Source organism: Canis lupus, chromosome 34 (genome assembly GCF_048164855.1).
Source record: "Canis lupus baileyi chromosome 34, mCanLup2.hap1, whole genome shotgun sequence".
Classification (NCBI taxonomy): domain Eukaryota; kingdom Metazoa; phylum Chordata; class Mammalia; order Carnivora; family Canidae; genus Canis; species Canis lupus.
Window position 1 is genome coordinate 28,306,104 of NC_132871.1, and position 21,312 is coordinate 28,327,415.

The 21,312-nt window shown below is 52.9% G+C and overlaps 1 protein-coding gene across 9 annotated transcripts; it reads left to right on the forward strand.

Moving 5' to 3' along the window:
- Window position 1: 1 nt before the first annotated feature.
- Window positions 2-18,039, forward strand: NR4A2 (nuclear receptor subfamily 4 group A member 2). Of its 9 annotated transcripts, XM_072811518.1 has the most exons (9): window positions 9,711-9,841; window positions 11,497-11,620; window positions 12,265-13,130; window positions 13,917-14,046; window positions 14,477-14,640; window positions 15,528-15,730; window positions 16,126-16,142; window positions 16,247-16,304; window positions 16,451-16,674. In XM_072811518.1, exons 3-9 carry the CDS (start codon window positions 12,267-12,269, stop codon window positions 16,536-16,538), a joined length of 1,524 nt encoding a protein of 507 aa, XP_072667619.1. In that variant the 5' UTR covers window positions 9,711-9,841; window positions 11,497-11,620; window positions 12,265-12,266; the 3' UTR covers window positions 16,539-16,674. The 9 variants fall into 9 exon arrangements, 8 of the variants coding, with proteins under 8 accessions (XP_072667613.1, XP_072667619.1, XP_072667612.1 ...); XM_072811512.1 differs by lacking the exon at window positions 9,711-9,841 and adding an exon at window positions 2-268 and having other exon boundaries at window positions 16,126-16,304; window positions 16,451-18,039; XR_012024060.1 differs by lacking the exon at window positions 16,126-16,142 and having other exon boundaries at window positions 16,451-16,529.
- The last annotated feature ends 3,273 nt before the right edge of the window (window positions 18,040-21,312 follow it).

A 21,312-nucleotide genomic window follows, 5' to 3' on the forward strand; every position in this document is an offset into this window, starting at 1 on the left:
GCCGCTCCCTGCCCCCCGCCCGCCCGCCCCCGACCCTCCGGAAGGCGGCCGGCCTCTTCGGCCCCGGGCCGGGACCCCGCGCCCCCCACCAGCGGCTTCGACCTTTTTTGTTTTCCTTTGCTTCTCCCAGTAAGTGTCCGGGGCCCAGGCTCCCCGCCTCCTCCCTCCCGCCGCCCTCCCCCCGCCCCCAGCAGGACGGCCGCGGGCCTCTGCCGGCCGGGACGCGCCTGCCGGGATGCGGTGACCGAGGGGCCGGGAGCGCCTGCAGGTAACGTATCCGGGACCCGGAGCGGGGCCTGGGGGGGCGGGGTGGGGGTGGGGGTGGGGGCGCCGGGCCTCCCTCCCTGTGGGCCTCGCTGCCGCCGAGCCTCCGTCCCTGCCGCCGGGCCTCCCTCTCTTCCTCCCTTCCTCCCGGCCGCCGAGCCTCTCGCTCTCCCTCCCTCCCGGCAGCCGAGCCTCTCTCTCTCCCTCCCTCCCGGCCGCCGAGCCTCTCTCTCTCCCTCCCTCCCGGCCGCCGAGCCTCTCTCTCTCCCTCCCTCCCGGCCGCCGAGCCTCCCTCCCTCCCTCCCGGCCGCCGAGCCTCCTCCCTCCCTCCCTCCGTGCCTCCCTCCCTCCCCGCCGGGCCCGGGCCTCCCGCGCAGGACGCCAGCGGGGCTGTAACGCCGGGAGCCGAGAGAAACTTCTGCTGACGGACTGGAGGAGGCTCCCCCGGACGCTGCGCCGAGAGAGGACCGCGCCCCCCCGCCGGCACGCCCCCCGCTGCGGAAGGAGGGAGCGGGCCGGCCTTTGGGGGCGTCCGGGGCGGCGGCGCCCGGCTCGGAGGGGCCCGTGTCCGCGGCGGGCGGCGGGGGCCGCTCGCTCCGGGGCCTCGCACGGGGCGGGGGACGTGCTGCGCCTTCCAGGAAACCGCGGTCGATCTGTGATGCGGTCGCGCTAATTGGGAGTTCAAAATTAAACTTTAATAAAGCATTTGTGTCGTGTCGTGTAATCGCGAAAGCTCCCCCCGCCCTGGCGGGTCGCCTGGGAGCCTCCAGTTCCTGGCGCTCAGCTAGGTGCCCCCCAAGAGCAGTGGCGGCGGCCGGCGGCGCAGCTGGATCTCCGAGAGCTGCAGATGTTGCTAATGGCAGCTTAAGCACGGATGGGCAGAGAGCAGACGGAAGGCAACACGTTGCCATATGGTTCCTTTAGCCTTTCACCTCCAGGGACATCAATCACGTATATTCTGGGAGGAACTTAATGACTCTCCGAACGGCAAAACGAATTACCTGGTACAATTTATATCCCTTGACCCGGTACGTTATAACAACAGGGAGCTAGCATCTCGCAGGTTCTGTGGTATAAATTGCGCTACGGAGCTACATTTCAAATTCTCTAACATCTACTTGTGGCGTGAGGGGCCCGTCAAGTCACGCTGGCTGTAAAATCTGGTTTCTGTATCGCCTTCCTCGTCCCCCTCCCACTTCCGAACCATACGAAGTTCAGAAAGTCCAGCAAAACTGTTGCCTTAGGAATTGCCAGTCAGCCAACCTGATAATACTAGTTGATGAGAGTGTGGAGAAATGGAAAACAGGATTTCCGATCCTAGTCACTTAAGGGTTAGTGATACTTAGGAACACCATACTTTAGGAATCCAGAAAGTTAAAGAACTCCTGCCGGAGATATGTGTGCTGTGAGTTGTTTCTGACTCCTAAACCTGTCAATTAACTATTTGAACTTCCTTTTTAAAACATAGACTTCGATTATTCTTCAACTTCAGAAAGTGACTTCTAGGAAACAGTCCTCGGAAATATGAAATAGAAGAAATACAAGGAGCCAAACAATTCTATACACAACCTCCCTTCCCCCCTACACAGTGTGTGTGTGTACTTGGATCATCTGTGTGGTGGTTTTTCTCCCCCAACATGTCAGTGACAGCATACTAAAGTCACTGTTTAGATCCTAGTGGAATGTTTCTGTAATATTTCACAGGTCTTATTTTAAATATCCTGGTGACTAATAAAATGGTTGATTGCCTCTAATTTCAGGTTATAAACAGGGTTGTCTCTTAGTGTATCCCTCCTTTTTCTTCCACTAACGCAGGGAGGCAACACTGGAAAACAAGAAATAAAGGTAAAAAAAAAAAAAGTAAATGACTTATGGAAACATTTTTTTTTTTTTTACTTTTACCTATTAAGTAATATCTGAAAGCTAGGAACGTACTATCTTTTAAAATATTTTGCTTCCGGGAGCAGGTAAACCACGTTAATTCATGTGAACTGACAGACTAACAAAATATACAAGATAGACCTAGGCAATGGAAACAAGTACATATGTTCATTCATGTCACATTTCAGAAAGTTAACATTTCTGAAAGTTTTTCTGTACATCATGTCCTTTCAGAACCTTTTTGAAATTACAAGATAATATTTCTCCTTTTTTGGTCCCCTTTTGTAAAGGATGATAATGTGTTACCTAGTGCTTGGGTTAGTGCAATCATGTTGGTAATTATTATCAAATAATACAAGACCTTTTGTGTATTTATATAGCAGAAAATCTTATACAGAACACATTAAGATATGTATCTTAGTTATGGCAGCTGTTGCTGGGGGCTGGTTTTGGTAATCTTTTAATAGCTAAGCTTTTCTCTCTCATCGTAGTCAATGTGTTTTAACCCTGATCAGAAGTGAGCTTGTCAATGATGAGTCCATCTCCATGACTTCTGAATAGGCAGTGAGTGTGTCCTTTTCCTTTAATCAGCCACACAGAACTCTCCTTATAAAGCTGTTATTGTCATGAGCAGATATTGCAGCCTTTTGTCAGGCCCCGTGATTATTAACGTGTTCCTCCTTCAAAGCCAGGCCGAAAGTCCTGCTGTGCTTCATTTCAGAATTCAAGTCCATTAGTAAATAAAATCCTAAGCAGCACTATTTGCTTTTTCTCAAGTTATAACATTACACGTAGTTCATGAATGATTTCGGGCCCTTTTGTAGGCATAAGCTACGTATGTTTTTGGTATACATATACAGTAATAAAAACAAGATATGTATCTTGCATCATGACTTATTTTAAACGAAGATTTGATGGATGTCCATTGTTACTCTAAATGAGGTGGCTGGCTGCCAAGGCGATCCCTATAGCTGGAAAGTACTAGCATTGTTATTGTCTACCAGGGAATCACTCTCTATTTTTTTGAGCTCTCAACTTCACCTCCCTCTTTCAATATTGCCCTTCCATGTTGCTAACCTGAGAATTAGCTTGAAAATGAAAACTTTTGAAAATGTGTTTGTATTGCCAAGAAGATTTTCACTACTGTTTCTGGTTGCCTGCTGGTTTACAGCCTTTATCTTGAGCTGGCATGTTTATTTTAACTGCAAATGAAGAAATCCTCCTAGGACAGGGTATCTTCCCCGTGTTCTATGTAATTTTAATTGTGATGTAATCCTAGCTGCTTTCTTATTTTTTACTCATGAATGTACTTTAGAATATGTAAGATAGGCCAGATTTATGTGTTTCTCCTGGTAACACGGGACAAGTTATGGATAGGCATTAGGCCTCTAATAGAACTCTGCATTCAAGTGAGTGGGGGTGGGGAGGAGAGCCATCAGCAAAGAGTATATAGTCCCACTGCACTGGCCCTGTTTGCTTTTCAAATTTAAAATCTACATTGCTGCATTGGAAACTTGTTTCTCTCTTTTATAGTGTTTCATTTTTAAAAAATTCTTTTAAAACTGTCAATCTGTAAATATTTAACCAGCCAAGCAGGAAACAGTCTTTTATTCTCAGCTATATGCAGCTTTGTTTTTATCTGGGTTAGTGTGAGTGCCATGTAAATACCACATAAAAATTTGACTTGGTTTTCCTTACTTTGACTGAAGATTGACAGGGGCTTCTTTAATTAATCTTGTTCTCTTTCATGTTCTGTATTCAGATATTGAAATACAGTATTTTTATACATTTATAAGATTGTGTTTGCATTTATTTAATTTATGTTTCTTTTTTTAAAGCATGTAGCCTTGAATGTTTGTTCTACTTTTTTTTTTTTTTCTTCACATCATTACTCTGGTACTGCTTGATGTAACTTGATTAGCTCCCTCCCCAGTCATGATTGGTAATTAAAATAGGCATTAAAATTAGTCACTTAGCAATTTTGCTGTTCAATTGGCAATTAAATTACTTAATTGCAATTAAAGTCCTAATTTTAATTGGCAAAATGATAGATGTAGATTTAAGATAATATGTATAAATACTTTAATAAGTGTCTATATAAGGATTACTTAATTACTCAACTTCAAGTTTATGCTGTTAACTTTAGAACTTTTAAGTGAGCAATGAAATTTATATTACATCTATTCAAAGGATATGGTAATTAGATTTATTACTTATCACTATAAGGGTCCTTGCTATAAGTTACTTTTGTAGTGTTAAAATTGTAGGCTTGATAATTGCAGAATTATGATGAGGAAAAGGGCATATATGTCTTTGTCATAATATATCAGTACAGGATCTTCATTCTTTATGAAATCCAGAGGTTCCTATCCACCAGTTAGTCAGGAAAAAATCAAAAGTGGTTATTTTGTCATTAAAGGTAGAACAAAAACCAGCCAGTTGTGATATAAATACAAAGACTATGGCAAAGTGTATGTATTTTATCTAGTTAAAATGCTATATAATACTGTGATAATTACTAATGTTATTGGCTACTTTTAGAGTTTCAAGTGTCCATGATATTTTCTTAGCAGGTAGCAACTCATTTTCAGAATTTTTAAAAAGTCCTCTATATAATGTAATGACCCTCATGTTTCCTGAAATTAGCAATGAAATCTGAAACCAAAATTACCCTCCCTTGTTTAATCAAAAAGAATTCTTATACAGAAAATATTGGTGGTTGCCAGAGGCTGGAAGAGAGGAGAATGGACAGTTATTGTTTAATGGGTGTAGAGTTTCAGTTTTACAAGATGAGTTATGGAGATGGATAGTGGTGATGGGTACACAACAATGTGTATGTATTTACCATCACTGAGCAGCACACTTAAAAGTGGTTAAGGTGGTAAATTTTATGTTATCTATATTTTACCACACACACATAAGAAGATATTAAGTGGTTAGTAAAAAGCAAGAATGTTTAGGAGATGGTTACTGAAGAGTCAAGCATTAGAGAAAAGATGGAGGATTTTTATTATGCAAAATACTTTTTGAGTGGCATGAGGCTTTACCATATGTTCAGTTTTATAATTTTAATTTGCAAGTAGATGCTTCTAGAAAAAAAGAGTGCTGTTTTCTTCTGCACATCTTTACACATTTCTAGAACTGAGTTCTGAATTGAAGTAAGAAATAATTTTGCATTTAATGTTTTTTTTGGTAAAAAAAAAAATGTGCTGAATAGAACTGAGTAAAAAGCCACAACTACCCAAAATGTGAATATCAGGTAAGCAGTTGACATGTTCTGTAAGCATTTTATAGGAAAGGAACAAATGGTTGGTTGATTAGTATCCTATTAATGCAAATGAAATGGTAAAAGGAAAAAACAAAAACTTTTAATATTGAAAAATGATGTTGTAGTTCCATAACTGATTTTTTTTCCGAAGTGAAAATTTCTCTCCTCTATCTCTTATGTAAAATTTCCTGCTGAATGGCAACAAATACCATGAATGCAAATTTGTCCAAATAGAACTTGAAATATATATCTCATTTTAATGTTTAAGATAGTTTCCGTTAGGTAATTTTCTTATGAAATATCTTAAAGTTATCTCAACTCCTGGAATATATAACAGATATATCTATTCACTATATCTGAATTGGAAGGGCTACTGTGAGTTCATTTTGGGAGAATCGTGAACGAAATCCCTAAAGACCCGTTTCCCATGCATTAAGATGGAAAATCCTATGGGATTACATCCATGTTTGCTTTCTAAATTATACCAAAAGCTCAGTTTTATTAAGTATAATCTGTCTAGCCATGCATAAAATAAAATACTTTGGTTTAGATGTGAGTGTATGTATTATTTATGTTGATTTTTTATAAAAATATTTTTCTATGTATGTGTCAATATATTCTGCTTAATATTGGCTAATCTAAAAGATAATATAGTAGCACGACTTGTCTAAATGCTTTTTGGAGGTCATCTATTAATATATATTGATAGAATTAATATTTTTGTCACTTAATTTAGTTGGTTTCAAAAGAAGGAGCTCTTTATATATAAGGCCAATTTTTACTCCTATCTATTTTAACTTCTTAAAATAGACCTTCATTGGGAATAACTTTACACATTTATACATGGCAATAATTTAAAGTTGCATCCTGAGTCTGGACCCTGAAAAAACTACTGCTGTCATTTTAATTGAGTTATAGTTTATAGTCAAGAATCTATGTTTAAAAGAATCTTGAAAGGCTGCAGTCATATAAATACAAAAGTTCAGTTTCTTTTAGCCTAAAGATTCATTTTAACACTTTCTACAAGGTTGTTCAAGTCTACATTTTGATTCCATTATATGTGTAATTAAACCTCTGTGCACAAAAGCATTCTCTTATGTACTAGCAAATATACCCACAGGAATCCTCTTCTAAACTATAATTTATTTAAACATGTAATCATAGGATTTTAAAACATGCTTTCATTTTTCCAAACTATATGCCAATTTGAGCTACTTGGTGATAAAATGAGAGATTTTATTACTATTTTGATTCCCCCCCCCCCCCTGTGACCTAACAGTGAGTTAAACATGGGCAGGAGGAAAAAAAAGAAAATCTATTGTGAACCTAATTTCATGTGTTCAACTGTTTCCCCTTTTAAGAAAAATAGAAAAGAATAAAAGATTTGTAGTTATTTATGAATTCCAGCACAGTTTGAATATTTGGGCCTGCAGCTTGCTCTCCTAGGGTTTGGCCCAAGTAGTAAATAGCTAGCTGGTGAGTGAGTGAGTGAGTGAGTGAGTGTGTGTGTGTGTGTGTGTGTGATCCTCCGGAACGCTGTGGAGTCAGGCCCCCTACTGACAGGATCAGTCAATTACAGACATTGGCGGTTCTACAGAGACTTCGTTCCAGCACAATCTGGTGGGGACACAGGAGTTTGGAGTTTTAAGCGGGGTCTTTTTTTTTTTTTTTTTTTACACTTTCTGATGCTTGTGTTGCATCCTTCCCACCCGAGCACATCCGAGCCCTACCAAAAATGCTAGCCCAGGAAATAGCTTATCCAGTAGTTGGCTTATGAGTCCTGCATCCAGAGTGTCTTCCCAAGAAATAACTTCCCAGGAACCAGAATAGGAATTCGATGAAGAGCGAGAACTCACTCGCTCTTGCAAGTTGTAGGATGCAAGGGGGAAAGTCCCCCTTTTTCTCTTTCTAATGTCGTATCTAAATTCTCCATTTCCAGTTACTAATCATTATAACAGCTGCTGTGAAAACTGCCTGAGCCTTGGGTGCACGAAGACTTGGGCGGCGGTTAAGCCCGACGCCACAGGTTGCTGTTGTAGACGAGCACACCACCCTGCAAGGCTGCCTTCCTCCGGGCCCCCCCGGCGCCCCCAGACCGCGCTCCCGCTCCCAGGGGAGCTCTCCGGCCGTCCGCAGGCTCACCCCGCGCGGACGCCGGGGGTTCGAGGCTCACACGGGAGGAGGAGCCCTCGCGGAGGGAAGGCATCCACTTGGCTGTGCGTCTGGGCACGGAGGGTGATGGATACGGCCTCGAAGTTCTCCCGGCCCCGGCTTTCCTAGGAGTATATTAAAAAATAATAAGCGCCGCCCGGGCGGGGCTGGGCCCGAGTTTCCGAGGGCCCCGAAAATAGCTGCGGGAGCCGGGCCGCCCGCCGGGATCAAGGCGCGCTCCTGCCGGCAGCGCCCGCTCCCTCGCGGAAGGGAAGGCAGCCGGGCGGCCGCCGCCTGCAGCCGCTGCTATTTTGGGCCGAGCCCCGCGGGTGCGTCAATGCCTGCGCCCCTGCGTCACCGCCACCCCCACCCCTTCCCTTCTCCCCGGTCTCCAAACTCTCACTTTTTCCCTTTCGTTCGCGTGGAATCGCTCCTGCCCACGGGGCGCTGACGCTACCGGGCCCCTGCTAATAGGCTATTCCTCGCCCCCCGCTCCCCCTACTCACACCCTCACTCGCGCAGCCCCCCCCGCGCACACGCGCACACACGCGCACACACACACTCGCACACACACTTCCTGGTTTTATTTGCACTCGGGCCGCTGGGGCACCGCCGAGCCGCGGAGGCGGCGGCGGCAGGCGCCACATCTGGGGGAAACTTAAGGTGGCCGCGCAGTCCCCGGAGGCTGCGGCGCGGAGGAGCCCGGGCCCCGCAGCCGGGACAGCAGCGCCGGGCGGCGGGCGGAGCTGGGGCGCCCAGCGGAGCCGAGCGGGCCGGAGGGCGGCGGGCGCCCGGCGCCCCTGGCCCACCCCGGGAGCGGCAGGATTGGGGGCGGGAGTCGCCCAGGGGTTCCCGCGGCCTGGAAGCGCCCCCCCCCCCCCCCCCGCCTCCGACCGCGCCTCGGGACCGGGTCTGGGAGGCCGCCGTGCCGGGGCCGGGGCAGGGGGGGGTCGCCCTCGGGCCAGGCGGCGCGCGCCTCAGCCTGGCGGGCGCTCCCGCGGCGCGCCGGGTCCCTCTCCTGGGAGGGCTGGCACACAACTTCACGCTCGTGCAGCGACCCCCCTGCGCCTTCTCCCCACGTTTTGTGTCTCCCTCTTGGCTCTGAGGCTTCGAAAGCGCTGTGCTCGGAGGAGGGCTGTTCCTTCTCTAGCCCGTGTTAGGGTAGTGTCGGCGGGCGCCGGCAGCCCCAAGGACTGAGGGTTGCCCCGCGGCGAGGTTAGAGCACCTTTCTGCGGAAGGCGCACCTGTTGCCTGCTGCCTGGCTGTAGTGTCCGCGACCGGAGCGTGGGCGGCGGCGCGCTCTGACTTTTGGGAGCCCTGACAGGCTGCCGGCCCCCTGCCCCCTGCCCCCTTCCACGCACCGCGTCCTCCCCTGCACGTGGGCGCTGCAAGGGAAGAAGGGAGCCTTGCACATGGCCCCACGCCCCTTCCACCTGGGGCTGTGCGTGTGCGTGAGGGAGGCAGCGGGGGGACACACACCGGGAGGTGCCAAGGCCAAGCCGGAGGCCGCGCGCGGCAGGGGCAGGAAAGGGGTTCCGCGTCGGGCTAGGGAGATCCCGGCCTGGCCGCCTGAGCCCCGGAGCTCCTCGGGTCGTGGGACATCGGTCCGCGCTCCCGCCAATGGGGGTGACACTTGCGAGAGGGTGAGGTTAGGACACCGCCGGGCACGTCCGGCCCCTCGCCCGTCCAGGTGCTGGCCACCTGGCCCCTGCCGGCGGTCCCTGCCGCGCGGGCTTTTGTTGCTCCCTCCCCCACGTGCGGGCGGCCGGGTGGGTGGGGGAAGGCGAGGTGACAAGTCGCGGCCGCCCGGGCCCGAGGGCAGAGGTCGCACCTCTTTCGGAAAAAAAAAAAAAAAAAGAGAGAGAGAGAAAGAAAGAAAGAAAGAAAAAACCCCAAGCTGGCGACCAAGGTGAACCCAGAACGGTTCCCACCTTAAAATCTGCCCTGCTCGTGACGTCAGGTCGGAAATATACCAAAGCGAGCGGCGGCCAGGAGTCCGGGGAGCGCGGCGGCGCGGCGATTGGGCGGCGGGCGGCTGACGCGCGCTGACGCGCGGGGACTTTAGGTGCATGTTGGCAGCGGCGGCGCGAGCCACATAAACAAAGGCACATTGGCGGCCAGGGCCAGTCCGCCGGCGGCCGCGCTCGCTCGCCGTCCCGCTCCGCCGCTGCCCGCCGCTGGGGACCTGCGCTGCCGCCCGCCGCCCCGGCCCGGCCCCGGCGCGAGCGCCTCCCGGGCGGAGTTGGAGGAACGAGGAGAGGCGCGGAGAACTCCTGAGTGAGTAGGTGCGGCGCGCCGCTCCGGCCCTTCCTGCCTCGGCGCCGCGCTCGTCCCTCGCCCCCACGTGCGTGGCGCGGGCGCTCCGGCGGCGGGCGCGGGGCGCGGGGCGCGGGGCGCGGGGGCGCGCGGCCGCCGCGGTCGTGGGTCCGGGCGCCGCCGCCGTGGCCCCGGGGCGCGGGCTCCCCGGGCTCCCCGCGGCGGGTGGACGCGGCCGGCGCCGCCGACCCGCGCGCGGGGCCCGAGCCCCAAGTTTTCTCTTAGGGCGGACTGGATTGCGACCACGGGTCCGAGGGGGGGCGCGGGCGCGGCCCGCACGGGGCCGGGGGGAGGTTCCTCAGTGTACGTGTTGCTCGGGGACTGTGCCCCGGAGGCCGGCCGCCGCGCCGGGGTTGCCCGGGCACCACTGAATGAGGGGCGGCGCTGCCGTCGCCGGAGCGTCCTGTTACTAAGTTGCCTGAAATTTCTGGTTTTGACACATGCCGGGCTTGGGTATGTGCGTACGTCAGAGACACAGACACAGAGACAGAGGCAGAGCGAGACAGAGTAGAGCAGCCCTGAAGCCTGAAGCCGCCAGGTTGCCCGGAGGCCGAGGTCCGGCACAGGCAAACCTCCTAAGGGCTGTGGTCGTCCTGGGTCTCCTCTCCCTCTACTTTTTCTGATTAGCCTTCCTCCCCGGGCAGCAAGAGGACGGGGAGGGGAGGGGAACAGACGGGGTGGAGGTCTGGCTTTCTTTTTCATTAGTACTGAGATTGTCTGTGCTCTAGAATGTCTTCCAAGTGGAAACATCTGAAAATTCCTAGGGCGCAGGAATGCCTGGCTCTGGCAAGTAGGCAGACTGTGGCAGGCGGGATAGGCAAGGTGTTCGCTGGGCTTCCTGTGTCGCGAAGCGCCTCCAGCCTTGCTGCCAATACCGGATAGCAGGGCTTCTCTGCCTCTGCAACTGACCTAAGGTGCTCCTGGAAGAGTAGGGTCTCCTCTTCCCACCCCTTGGCCATCAAAGATGTTGAAAGGCAAGTTTCCCTGGAGAAGTGAATGGCAATTCACCTGTATCCTCAATCCCAGGGTTCTGTCAAAACCACTTAGGAAATCCAGATGCTTCCACTCAGATTGCCTCCGGGGCTGCCCAGGCCTTGCTGACATTCTGTAACGCGTCGGGGTGGAGGGAGAGATGGGGTTTTCATATTATGCTTTTGACTTCTACTTTCTTTACCCCTCCCCAAAGAAAAGCTAGCTTCACCACAGAGAAATTTAAGATTCCAATGCTATATTTTATTTGACTCTAGTTTATTCTTGTTTGAGTCTGAATGAAACTCAAATGGAAACGACACTACCCCCAGCCCTATCTCCACCCCCACCCCAGCCCCCCCCATCTTAGCAAAGGGTCCAGTTTATTACATCATAAGTCATAAATAAGTACTCCTTCAGAACCCTCTGTCTGCAAGGATTTACACAGTGCAACGGGGGGCATTCCGCGTTGTTTACAGTCCTCTCTCACACACTCCTTGTAACTGCTGAGTTTGGTAAAGGCTACACACCAATTTCCAAGGAAACAATCAAGGAGGGCAGAGAAGGGCTTGCCTGGGGACTCTACAGATGCCCGACTGAATCTGTCGGGGAAAGTCACCCTGAAGCTTCCTGTGTCTGTATTTCAGGGAGGAGATCCGACAGGCTGGACTCCCCATTGCTTTTCTAAAAATCTTGGAAACTTTGTCCTTCGTTGAATTACGACACTGTCCACCTTTAATTTCCTCGAAAACGCCTGTAATTCGGCTGAAGGTTAGTGCAACTTCATTTCTTTCTTTCCCTCCTCCGAGTTCCCTGAACGTCAAGACACAGGGCAATGCGATCTTCCTCAGCAAACTCTGTAACTTAAGGTTTTCCCGGGCCAACGTCTTCAGGGAACAACATTCTTCTCATTGTGCAATTCAACCTCATTTCTAGAATGAGCTTGCTGCACCCGAGCTTCAGAGGAAAGGCTCCTCTGAGCGGGACCATCCGTGTGAGGGGCTGAAGGGGAGGCGTCTGAAATACCCGGGAACAGAGACCCTCCCTCGATGGCCTTCTGGCTCTGGCTCTTCCCGGGGGGCCAGCCCCCCCGGGGCCAGCCTCCCCAGGCCAGCCTCCCTGGACCAGCCTCCCGGGGCCAGCCTCCCTGGCCAGCCTCCCCGGGCCAGCGTCCCTCGGGCCAGCCTCCCGGGGCCAGCCTCCCCAGGCCAGCCTCCCCGGGTCAGCCTCCCGGGGCCAGCGTCCCCAGGGCCGCAGTGTCTTGCTCCGCAGCACTCGCGCTCTGCACCCTTCCTCTCGCGGCCCCAGGCTCCCTGACCGCCGCGGGCTGCCGGTGTAGCTCCAGGTGTACCCGAGCCCGGGAGAAAGTGTTCGGTTGACCAGGCTGAGTGTGTATCACCCTGTTTCATTTCCAGCCATGCCTTGTGTTCAGGCGCAGTATGGGTCCTCGCCTCAAGGAGCCAGCCCCGCGTCTCAGAGCTACAGTTACCACTCTTCGGGAGAATACAGCTCCGATTTCTTAACTCCAGAGTTTGTCAAGTTTAGCATGGACCTCACCAACACTGAAATCACTGCCACCACTTCTCTCCCCAGCTTCAGTACCTTTATGGACAACTACAGCACAGGCTACGACGTCAAGCCACCTTGCTTGTACCAAATGCCCCTGTCCGGACAGCAGTCCTCCATTAAGGTAGAAGACATTCAGATGCACAACTACCAGCAACACAGCCACCTGCCCCCCCAGTCCGAGGAGATGATGCCGCACTCCGGGTCGGTTTACTACAAGCCCTCCTCGCCCCCGACGCCCACCACCCCGGGCTTCCAAGTGCAGCACGGCCCCATGTGGGACGACCCAGGCTCTCTCCACAACTTCCATCAGAACTACGTGGCCACCACGCACATGATCGAGCAGAGGAAAACGCCCGTCTCCCGCCTCTCCCTCTTCTCATTTAAGCAATCGCCCCCCGGCACCCCTGTGTCTAGCTGCCAGATGCGCTTCGACGGGCCCCTGCACGTCCCCATGAACCCGGAGCAGGCGGGCAGCCACCACGTGGTGGACGGGCAGACCTTCGCGGTGCCCAACCCCATCCGGAAGCCCGCGTCCATGGGCTTCCCCGGCCTGCAGATCGGCCACGCGTCGCAGCTGCTGGACACGCAGGTGCCCTCGCCGCCGTCGCGGGGCTCCCCCTCCAACGAGGGGCTCTGCGCCGTGTGCGGCGACAACGCGGCCTGCCAGCACTACGGCGTGCGCACCTGTGAGGGCTGCAAAGGTTTTTTTAAGGTGAGCGAGGACGGGGGCGGGGGAGGCAGGTAGGGGCCCCCTAGTGCCGGGAGCCTCGGAGCGCGCGCTCCGCCGGGTGCCGGCCGCCCAGCCCCCGCTCCACCAGCGGCCGGGTCAGCCCAGGCTGCCCTGCGGGCGCCCACCGCCCGGGGCGGAGGCCTCTGGGTACCGGAGGAAGGGAAGGAGCGAGACCCGGAGACCTGGGGTCGCGTCGCCCCTGCGCACAGCCGACCCCGGCAGGCCCCAGCCCCAAGTTGCAGGAGCCGGAGTAGGAAGAGGGTCATTTGCATGTGCTGGGAGCTGTCTTCTCTGTTCAGATTGAAATTGGTTAGGACAGAGAACCGTGTCTGAGCTAACCAAGTGGAACAGAATTCCCTATGGTCAAATTAAGTGATCTCTTTATTTCGCCATCCTGATTGAATAATCTTATCATTTTAAATAGAGAAGGTCTCCAAGGAATGTAAATAATATGAATGCCCACGGATTTGTATTTACTGAGCGTCTCCTTCTCCTTCTCTTGGCATATAAAACACAGCAAGGAGCGGCAAGGTTAGCTCAAATGTTAACGCTATCAATTTTCTCCTGTTAAATGCCCTGGGGGAGGAAAACGAAAAGAAAGAAAAGGAAAAGGAAAAGGAAAAAAAATTAAAAGGAGTTGTGTGTATGTGTTTGTTTGTGGGGAGGGAGTGTAGATCGCAGCCTTTCAGAAATTGTTCCTGGATTCCCTCCCTGGGTTGTTGGATTTTCAAAAGAAAAAAAATCGGTCTATGTTGTCTCCTTTTGCAGCGCACGGTACAAAAAAACGCAAAATACGTGTGTTTAGCAAATAAAAACTGCCCAGTGGACAAGCGGCGCCGGAATCGCTGTCAGTACTGCCGGTTTCAGAAGTGCCTGGCTGTTGGGATGGTCAAAGAAGGTAGGTCGGGCCGAGCAGCCCACTTCGCGGGAGCCCCCTGCTCCTAGCCCAGTCCCATTTTCCGCCTCCCAGAGCCGGGGGCCGGCGGGGTTATCCTCGGGTGCCCCCCTTCCGCGCCCGGCCTCCCTGCCCGGCAGCCGCCTGCTTGCGCATCCTGCCCTGGGGAAAGCAGCCAGGCCCTTCTCGCCGTCAACTATACGACCCATCTGGAAGAAGACATGAAACAACCCCACATTTTTTTTCTTTTCTTTATTTTTTTCTTTTCTTTCTTTCTTTTTATTAATGTTTATCGTCAGTAAAGGCTTTACAAGCAGTGGGACCCTGCGCGCCGGCCGGGTGCCCGGGGCTGCGGCCTTACCCCTGGGAGGGGCCGAGGCGGCAGCTGGGTCCCGCTAGGGGGAGCGACGCTAACCTATTTATGCCTTTGCAGTGGTTCGCACGGACAGTTTAAAAGGCCGGAGAGGTCGTTTGCCCTCGAAACCGAAGAGCCCACAGGAGCCCTCTCCCCCCTCGCCCCCGGTGAGTCTGATCAGTGCCCTCGTCAGGGCCCATGTCGACTCCAACCCGGCTATGACCAGCCTGGACTATTCCAGGGTAAGAAGCTGGCGGCGGTAGCATGTGGACAAACCCACGGCCGGGCAGGACCCCTTCCCACACCCTTCACTAACCCCCAGACTCAAGCAAGGCTGTGGCTTTACATCTCTGGGCAGAGCCGCAGGAGACAGAGCGACAAACAAACCATGTTGCTGGGAGTGTAGACACCGGGGCAGACAGAGGAAGGGCGGACAGGCCACAGTGATCACCTCTCTGGGAGCCCTCCTTCTCACTGCCATCGTGCACACATATACTCATGCACTAATGCCTCTCATGCCCAAACCAGAGGCTGTGCAAAAATGCTCCCCACTTGCGTTTTATCCCCAGCCTTCCATAGAGATGCTTTAATCCTCATCCTCTGTGGCACTGTCTGGGCGGGGGGGATGCCCGCTTAGGGGTCGGGGAAGGGAAAAAGAAAGGTATGAGGAATGGCTGTGGCATGGGGAATCAAGTGGTCAGGTTCCTTTTTTACCCCAGCTGTGAGAAATGTGTGGGCTTTAATTGGAGGAAGTGTGTCGGGCAAACCTAGAAGCCACTGCAATTTTATTAAGATTTGCAAAGGGCGTCTCTGCTCGAGACCCACTCTGGGACTGGCATGAATACTAACGTGTCAATTGTTTTGTGGAGATAAGAGTGAACGTTTCCCAGGGCTGGATGGCACTGTATTTAGTCTGTATGGAAATGGTAATTTACATATTTAAAGCAGCGACCTCATAGCACCATCCCTAATTGAATTAATTGCCCCGGAACATCTAATTTCCTTACTGGTCAGAGAGAGGTTTAATTGTTATAAAAACCTGGCTCCCCTACTAGAAGCGGGGTTAGCAATTTCACGGGTTATATATTTTAGAGAACCTCATTAAGTGCTTTTTAAAATGAAATTCCAGTTCCAGGCGAACCCTGACTATCAGATGAGTGGAGATGACACCCAGCATATCCAGCAGTTCTATGATCTCCTGACTGGCTCCATGGAGATCATCAGGGGCTGGGCTGAGAAGATCCCGGGCTTCGCTGACCTGCCCAAAGCCGACCAAGACTTGCTTTTTGAATCAGCTTTCTTAGAACTGTTTGTGCTTCGATTAGCGTACAGGTAATGGAGGAGGCAATCCAGGGAGGCTGGGGGAAAGGAGGAAGAGAGGGATCAAGAAGGAGAAGAAAGAAGAAAGGGGAAATAAAAGGGGGAAAGAGAAAAGGACAGAACAGGAAAATGAAAGAGGGAAAGAAGAAGGAAAGGATAGTAGACAAAAGGAAGAGAAGGGAAGGAGCGAGCCCAGAAGCCTTGGATGAATGGAATGGAAGTGGGATAGGGGGCGTTCTTCATTGTTATGAAATTAAACCCTTTCAAGGTCTACTGGTCTACATTTTATTAACTCTTCCGTAATTAGGTACCTCTTAAATCCCTCATTTATTGCTCTTCAAGTAATTAGTTGTTTAGCTTTTCTCTCTCTCTTTTTCTCCCCTCTCTCTCTTTGGTATTAATTGCAGGTCCAACCCAGTGGAGGGTAAACTCATCTTTTGCAATGGGGTGGTCTTGCACAGGTTGCAATGCGTTCGTGGCTTTGGGGAATGGATTGATTCCATTGTTGAATTCTCCTCCAACTTGCAGAATATGAACATCGACATTTCTGCCTTCTCCTGCATTGCTGCCCTGGCTATGGTCACAGGTCAGTACCTCAAGTGCAGGGCATTTCTCCAAAACTGCCCAGCAGGATTTGTCCCGGTTTTCCCTTGCCACTGATCCTCCCTGGTCCTGCCAGCTAGCTAACTGCTTTGTGTGTTCCTCTTTTGTTTCTGATTGTGTTTCCTGCAGAGAGACACGGGCTCAAGGAACCCAAGAGAGTGGAAGAACTGCAAAACAAGATTGTAAATTGTCTCAAAGATCATGTGACTTTCAATAATGGGGGGTTGAACCGCCCCAACTATTTGTCCAAACTGTTGGGGAAGCTCCCAGAACTCCGTACTCTTTGCACACAGGGGCTACAGCGCATTTTCTACCTGAAACTAGAAGACTTGGTACCACCGCCAGCAATAATTGACAAACTTTTCCTGGACACTTTACCTTTCTAAGACCTCCTCCCGTGCACTTCAAAGGAACTGCAAAGAAATCTAAAACTATCCAGAGGGGCAAGTCACAAGGCAGAGATATCCCCTTGAGCTGCCTCAGCTCTAGCCGGCCCCCACCCCATCCATAAAACCCCAGTCCCCTGATCCCTAAAGAAAAAACAAAACAAAACAAAACAAAACAACAAAAACTGTTGCTATTTCCTAACCTGCAGGCAGAACCTGAAAGGGCATTTGGCTCCGGGGCATCCTGGATTTAGAACACGGACTACACACAGTGCAGTGGTATAAACTTTTTATTATCAGTTTAAAAATCAGTTTATTGTTCAGAAGAAATATTCCTAATGTATGATGGGAAATGTTTGGCCATGTTTGGTTGTTGCAGTTAAGACAAATGTAACACACACACACACACACACACACTCACACATTGTTTGGGGACCCACAAGTATTGCCCTTTAAAAGACTTCAAAGTTTTCTGCTGTAAAGAAAGCTGTAATATATAGTAAAACTAAATGTTGCGTGGGTGGCATGAGTTGAAGAAGGGAAAGGCTTGTAAATTTACCCAATGCAGTTTGGCTTTTTAAATTATTTTGTGCCTATTTATGAATACATATTACAAATTCTAAAAGATAAGTGTGTTTGCAAAAAAAAAAAGAAAAAAGAAAAAAAGAACTACACAAAAAAGGGACAAGCATGTTGATTCTAGGTTGAAAATGTTATAGGCACTTGCTATTTCAGTAATGTCTATATTATATAAATAGTATTTCAGACACTATGTAGTCTGTTAGATTTTATAAAGATTGGTAGTTATCTGAGCTTAAACATTTTCTCAATTGTAAAATAGGTGGGCACAAGTATTACACATCAGAAAATCCTGACAAAAGGGACACATAGTGTTTGTAACACCGTCCAACATTCCTTGTTTGTAAGTGTTGTATGTACCGTTGATGTTGATAAAAGAAAGTTTATATCTTGATTATTTTGTTGTCTAAAGCTAAACAAAACTTGCATGCAGCAGCTTTTGACTGTTTCCAGAGTGCTTATAATATACATAACTCCCTGGAAATTACTGAGCACTTTGAATTTTTTTTGTTTTTTTTTAATGTCTAAATTGTCAGTTAATATATTATTTTATGTTTGAGTAAGAATTTTAATATTGCCATATTCTGTAGTATTTTTCTTTGTATATTTCCAGTATGGCACATGATATGAGTCACTGCCTTTTTTTCTATGGTGTATGACAGTTAGAGACGCTGATTTTTTTTTCTGATAAATTCTTTCTTTGAGAAAGACAATTTTAATGTTTACAACAATAAACTATGTAAATGAACAGAATTTTGTCTTTTTTTTCTGGGTCAGGAAAAACATGATGACTAAACAGCAATATACAATACAGCTGGAGATTGATTTAGGATAGGTCATTTATTCATTTGAGTTTCAAACTGACAGCCTAGATCTATTCTAGCAAAAGAACCTGGAGAATTGAACTAATTATCCAGAAAACCCAGTACATTTTTCCTCCATCAGAAGTTTTGAGGGTGGCAACCTGCCTTTATCAGAATCAATTGAGAATACCTTAACTCTTTCGTTAACTTTGCTCTTAAGTGCAGCTTTCCGAAGAGAGGTTCAGGAGACCAGAGATGGCTTTTGAACTTTTGCAAAGTCTCTGAAGTCCTGTCAAGTTTTTATCTTGCAGAATGTTTAGGGAGTATCTTTTTAAGACTCAGGAAGTTAACATGGATTTGAAGCGTGTTGTACATTATCTCTGATTTTTCCAATTCCTCTACTTATTGCTGTTGTAAAGCGTCTTGAAAGAAGGGCCAAGCATTTTGTGCCCTCTGGGCTTTGGGTCAGTGGTCTTGGCACACAGCAGAACTCAGTAGGGGCATTTCTTACAGCTTTTTGTTGTCCTCCTTCACTGGAGAGTGATGAGGTACACTTGACACTTTTAGCATCATGTTTTTAAAGTTTTTCAGGTAAATCATAAAATATTTCATTTGTCAGATTCTGGGTCTAGTACAAGTGAGTTAATCCACAGCCTCTAGGATTCCAGGCAGCATCAACCTTTAGCAAAGGAGCAAGCGGTGCTGCGGCCGCGGCTCAGCCCCGGGCCCTGGGCAGTCGGGGTCCTGCCTGCGTAGCTTCAGGCCCGCGGGGCCTGCGGGGCGCAGGGTGGGCACCGTCTTCCTCGCCGGCCCTGGCCGCTTACGGAGGCCAGCGGGTCGCTGAAACTTAGAGACGTATTGTTTTTAAACCCAAAGTTAGAAATTGCCGGTGAACTGCCACAAGAGTTCTTAGGTTGTTCTTTTTTACTTTGCTTCCCTCCCCCCCCCCCCTGTTTTTATGGGGAGAAAAGAGAGAAGGCAGGTTCCGTGATAACTGAAGCTCATTTTAAACAGGTGGGTTTCTCCGCAGGTATCTCCGGGGGCAAACGCGGGTGGTCACAGAAAGGATTAGATAGTGAGCGAAGCATCCAATTTCCTGCCTTTCTTGAAAAGATGGGACTTGCCATTTCCTTTTCTTTTCGCAACTTCCAGCGCAACCAAAGCCTCCCGCTAATAAGCCGAGAGAGAAAGGTCTTCAGAGAGGCCGGTGTCTGCGGAGCGCCCGGCGGTCCCCGGTGCTGAGGCCCCGAGGCAGCCACTCGGTCCCCGACAGTCGAACCCAGAAACCGCCTCTCCCGCGGGTCCCCCCTGAGGAGGCTGCGCACCCCGAGGCCGTGGCGCTAGGTAGTGCGCCTCCCGGTCCGGGTCCCGGTCCGCGTCCGGGTCCGGGGGGGGCGGGGGGCGCAGGGCACCGGCTCCCGCACGCTCGGCGGGGGTCTCCAAGGGCCCGGAGCCGGCGCCTCCCGGGCTTCGCGGGTGCGGGTCACCCCGCCGCGATCCCGCGCCCCCCGGCCCCCCTCCCCCCAGCTGCGGACCCAGCCCGCGGGGCCACCGACGCGCTGCACCGCGGAGCCCGGACGCCGCGCGGGGCTTCCCCAGGAGGACGCGGGGGCTGCAGGGGAGGCGCCGTCCCGGTCCCCGTCCCCGTCCCCGTCCCCGTCCCGGTCCCCGTCCTCCCCCCGTGGGTCCCGCGCCCCCGGGGGCAGCTGCCGAGCCCGGCACCCCGCGCTCCGCGCCGGAAGGGCCCGTTTTGGGTCTGGGCGCGCGGGCGCCTTGCGGGGCGGCTCCTGGCGGGCGGGTGGGCGCTCTGGGCGGGGGGCGCTGGGCCCCGCCGGGGACGACCGCGGGGGTCGTCCTGGGGCCCAAGGAGCTACGCCTGAGCCCCGAGGGCGGCAGCGCCCGGCGGCCGCGGCGGCCCCGCCCCCGGCGTGGTTCCTTCGGGTGCGGCGCTGCGGCCCGAGGCAGCTGGCGCCCCCGCCCCGAGCGCCCCTCAGGTCTCACGGGACAGGCCCGCCGGGAAGCTGCTCTCGCCGCGCAAGGACGTCACCCGAGGGCTCCATTTCACTTCGCCTTGGGCCCTGGGGCTCGCCGCTGTGGGGGCGTCTGCGCCAGCGGGAGCCCGGCCTGGGCGTGCGGGCTGGCGGCCCACGGACGGGCCCGCGGGAGGGACCGGACCTCCCCGTGCGCTCCCGCCGCGGCAAGGCCGAGCCCCCGCCCCCGGCCCCTTCGGTCCCCCCCAGCCCCGCACGCGCCTCCCTTCCCGGTGCGCAGCGCGGAGGGGGCGGCGGGGCGCGCGGGCCGGGGTCTCCCGCCGGGTGTCCCGGGCCTCGCCTCCCGGGCCCGAGCCGGCGGAGCCCCCCGCCCCCCGACAGCGTCCCGCAGGGCGCGCGCGGCCCGGAGCACGTCGCGTACTGAGGCTTTCAAAACTTCCTTCGTGGTGTTTCGGGGCCGCGCGGAGGCCGGGGCCGAGCAGCTCCCTCCGAGGCCCCCGGAGCCCCCCCGCCCCCCGGGAACAGGAACCGTCGCTCGGGGGCGCGCCCCGGGTTTCGCAGCGCCCCACTCCCCGCGCCCGGGGCCCCACGCGGAGGCCGGGGTGGGGTCCGGGCAGCTGCCGCCCAGGCCTGCGCGGGTCCAGCCTCGGGAAGGGGCGCCCCCGCGGCCGCGGAGCTTGGGGCCGGCTCGGCCCGGGCCGCACGGAGGGCGCAGCGCCGCCGGCAGGTTCCCGCGCGGGGCTCGGGCCGGGCCGCTCCCGCCCGCCGACCGCACGGCCGAGCGGGCAACGCCAAGCAGCACACCGTGCTGTAGTGATTCGTTTTTAATAGTGAAATAGACACAGACATCCGCCTTTTTCATTCCTACTTTTAAGTTTCTCTAGAAACCCTCCTGGGACCCCGCGTGTCCGCGTCCCGGGGAGTGAGGCCGCTGCGTGTCCCTCCCGAGCGCGGCGGGGGCGGCCGCGGGGCCCGCAGGCTCCTTCCTCCCACGGGAACCGGCGCGTTCTCCGGGCGAGTCCGGCCGGGCTCGGGGCGCCGCGGGCGGGGGCGCGGGCGGGGGCGCGGGCGGGGGCGGGGGCGCGGGGTCCCGGGGCGCCGGCAGCGGCGGGAGGGCCGCGGGGAGCGAGGCTGCGGCCGCCGACTGCCCCGCGCTGGCCCCGCAGGCCCCGTCGCGGACGGCGAGGCCCGGGACCGCGGCAGGCCCGGGGAGGGGGACGCAGGGGCCGCCG

Coding starts and splice junctions, on each gene's coding strand:
- NR4A2 (XM_072811512.1), top strand. CDS start 12,267: ATGCCTTGTGTTCAGGCGCAGTATGGGTCCTCGCCTCAAGGAGCCAGC. Junction 13,131..13,916: donor GCTGCAAAGGTTTTTTTAAG/GTGAGCGAGGAC, acceptor CTCCTTTTGCAG/CGCACGGTACAAAAAAACGC. Junction 14,047..14,476: donor TGTTGGGATGGTCAAAGAAG/GTAGGTCGGGCC, acceptor ATGCCTTTGCAG/TGGTTCGCACGGACAGTTTA.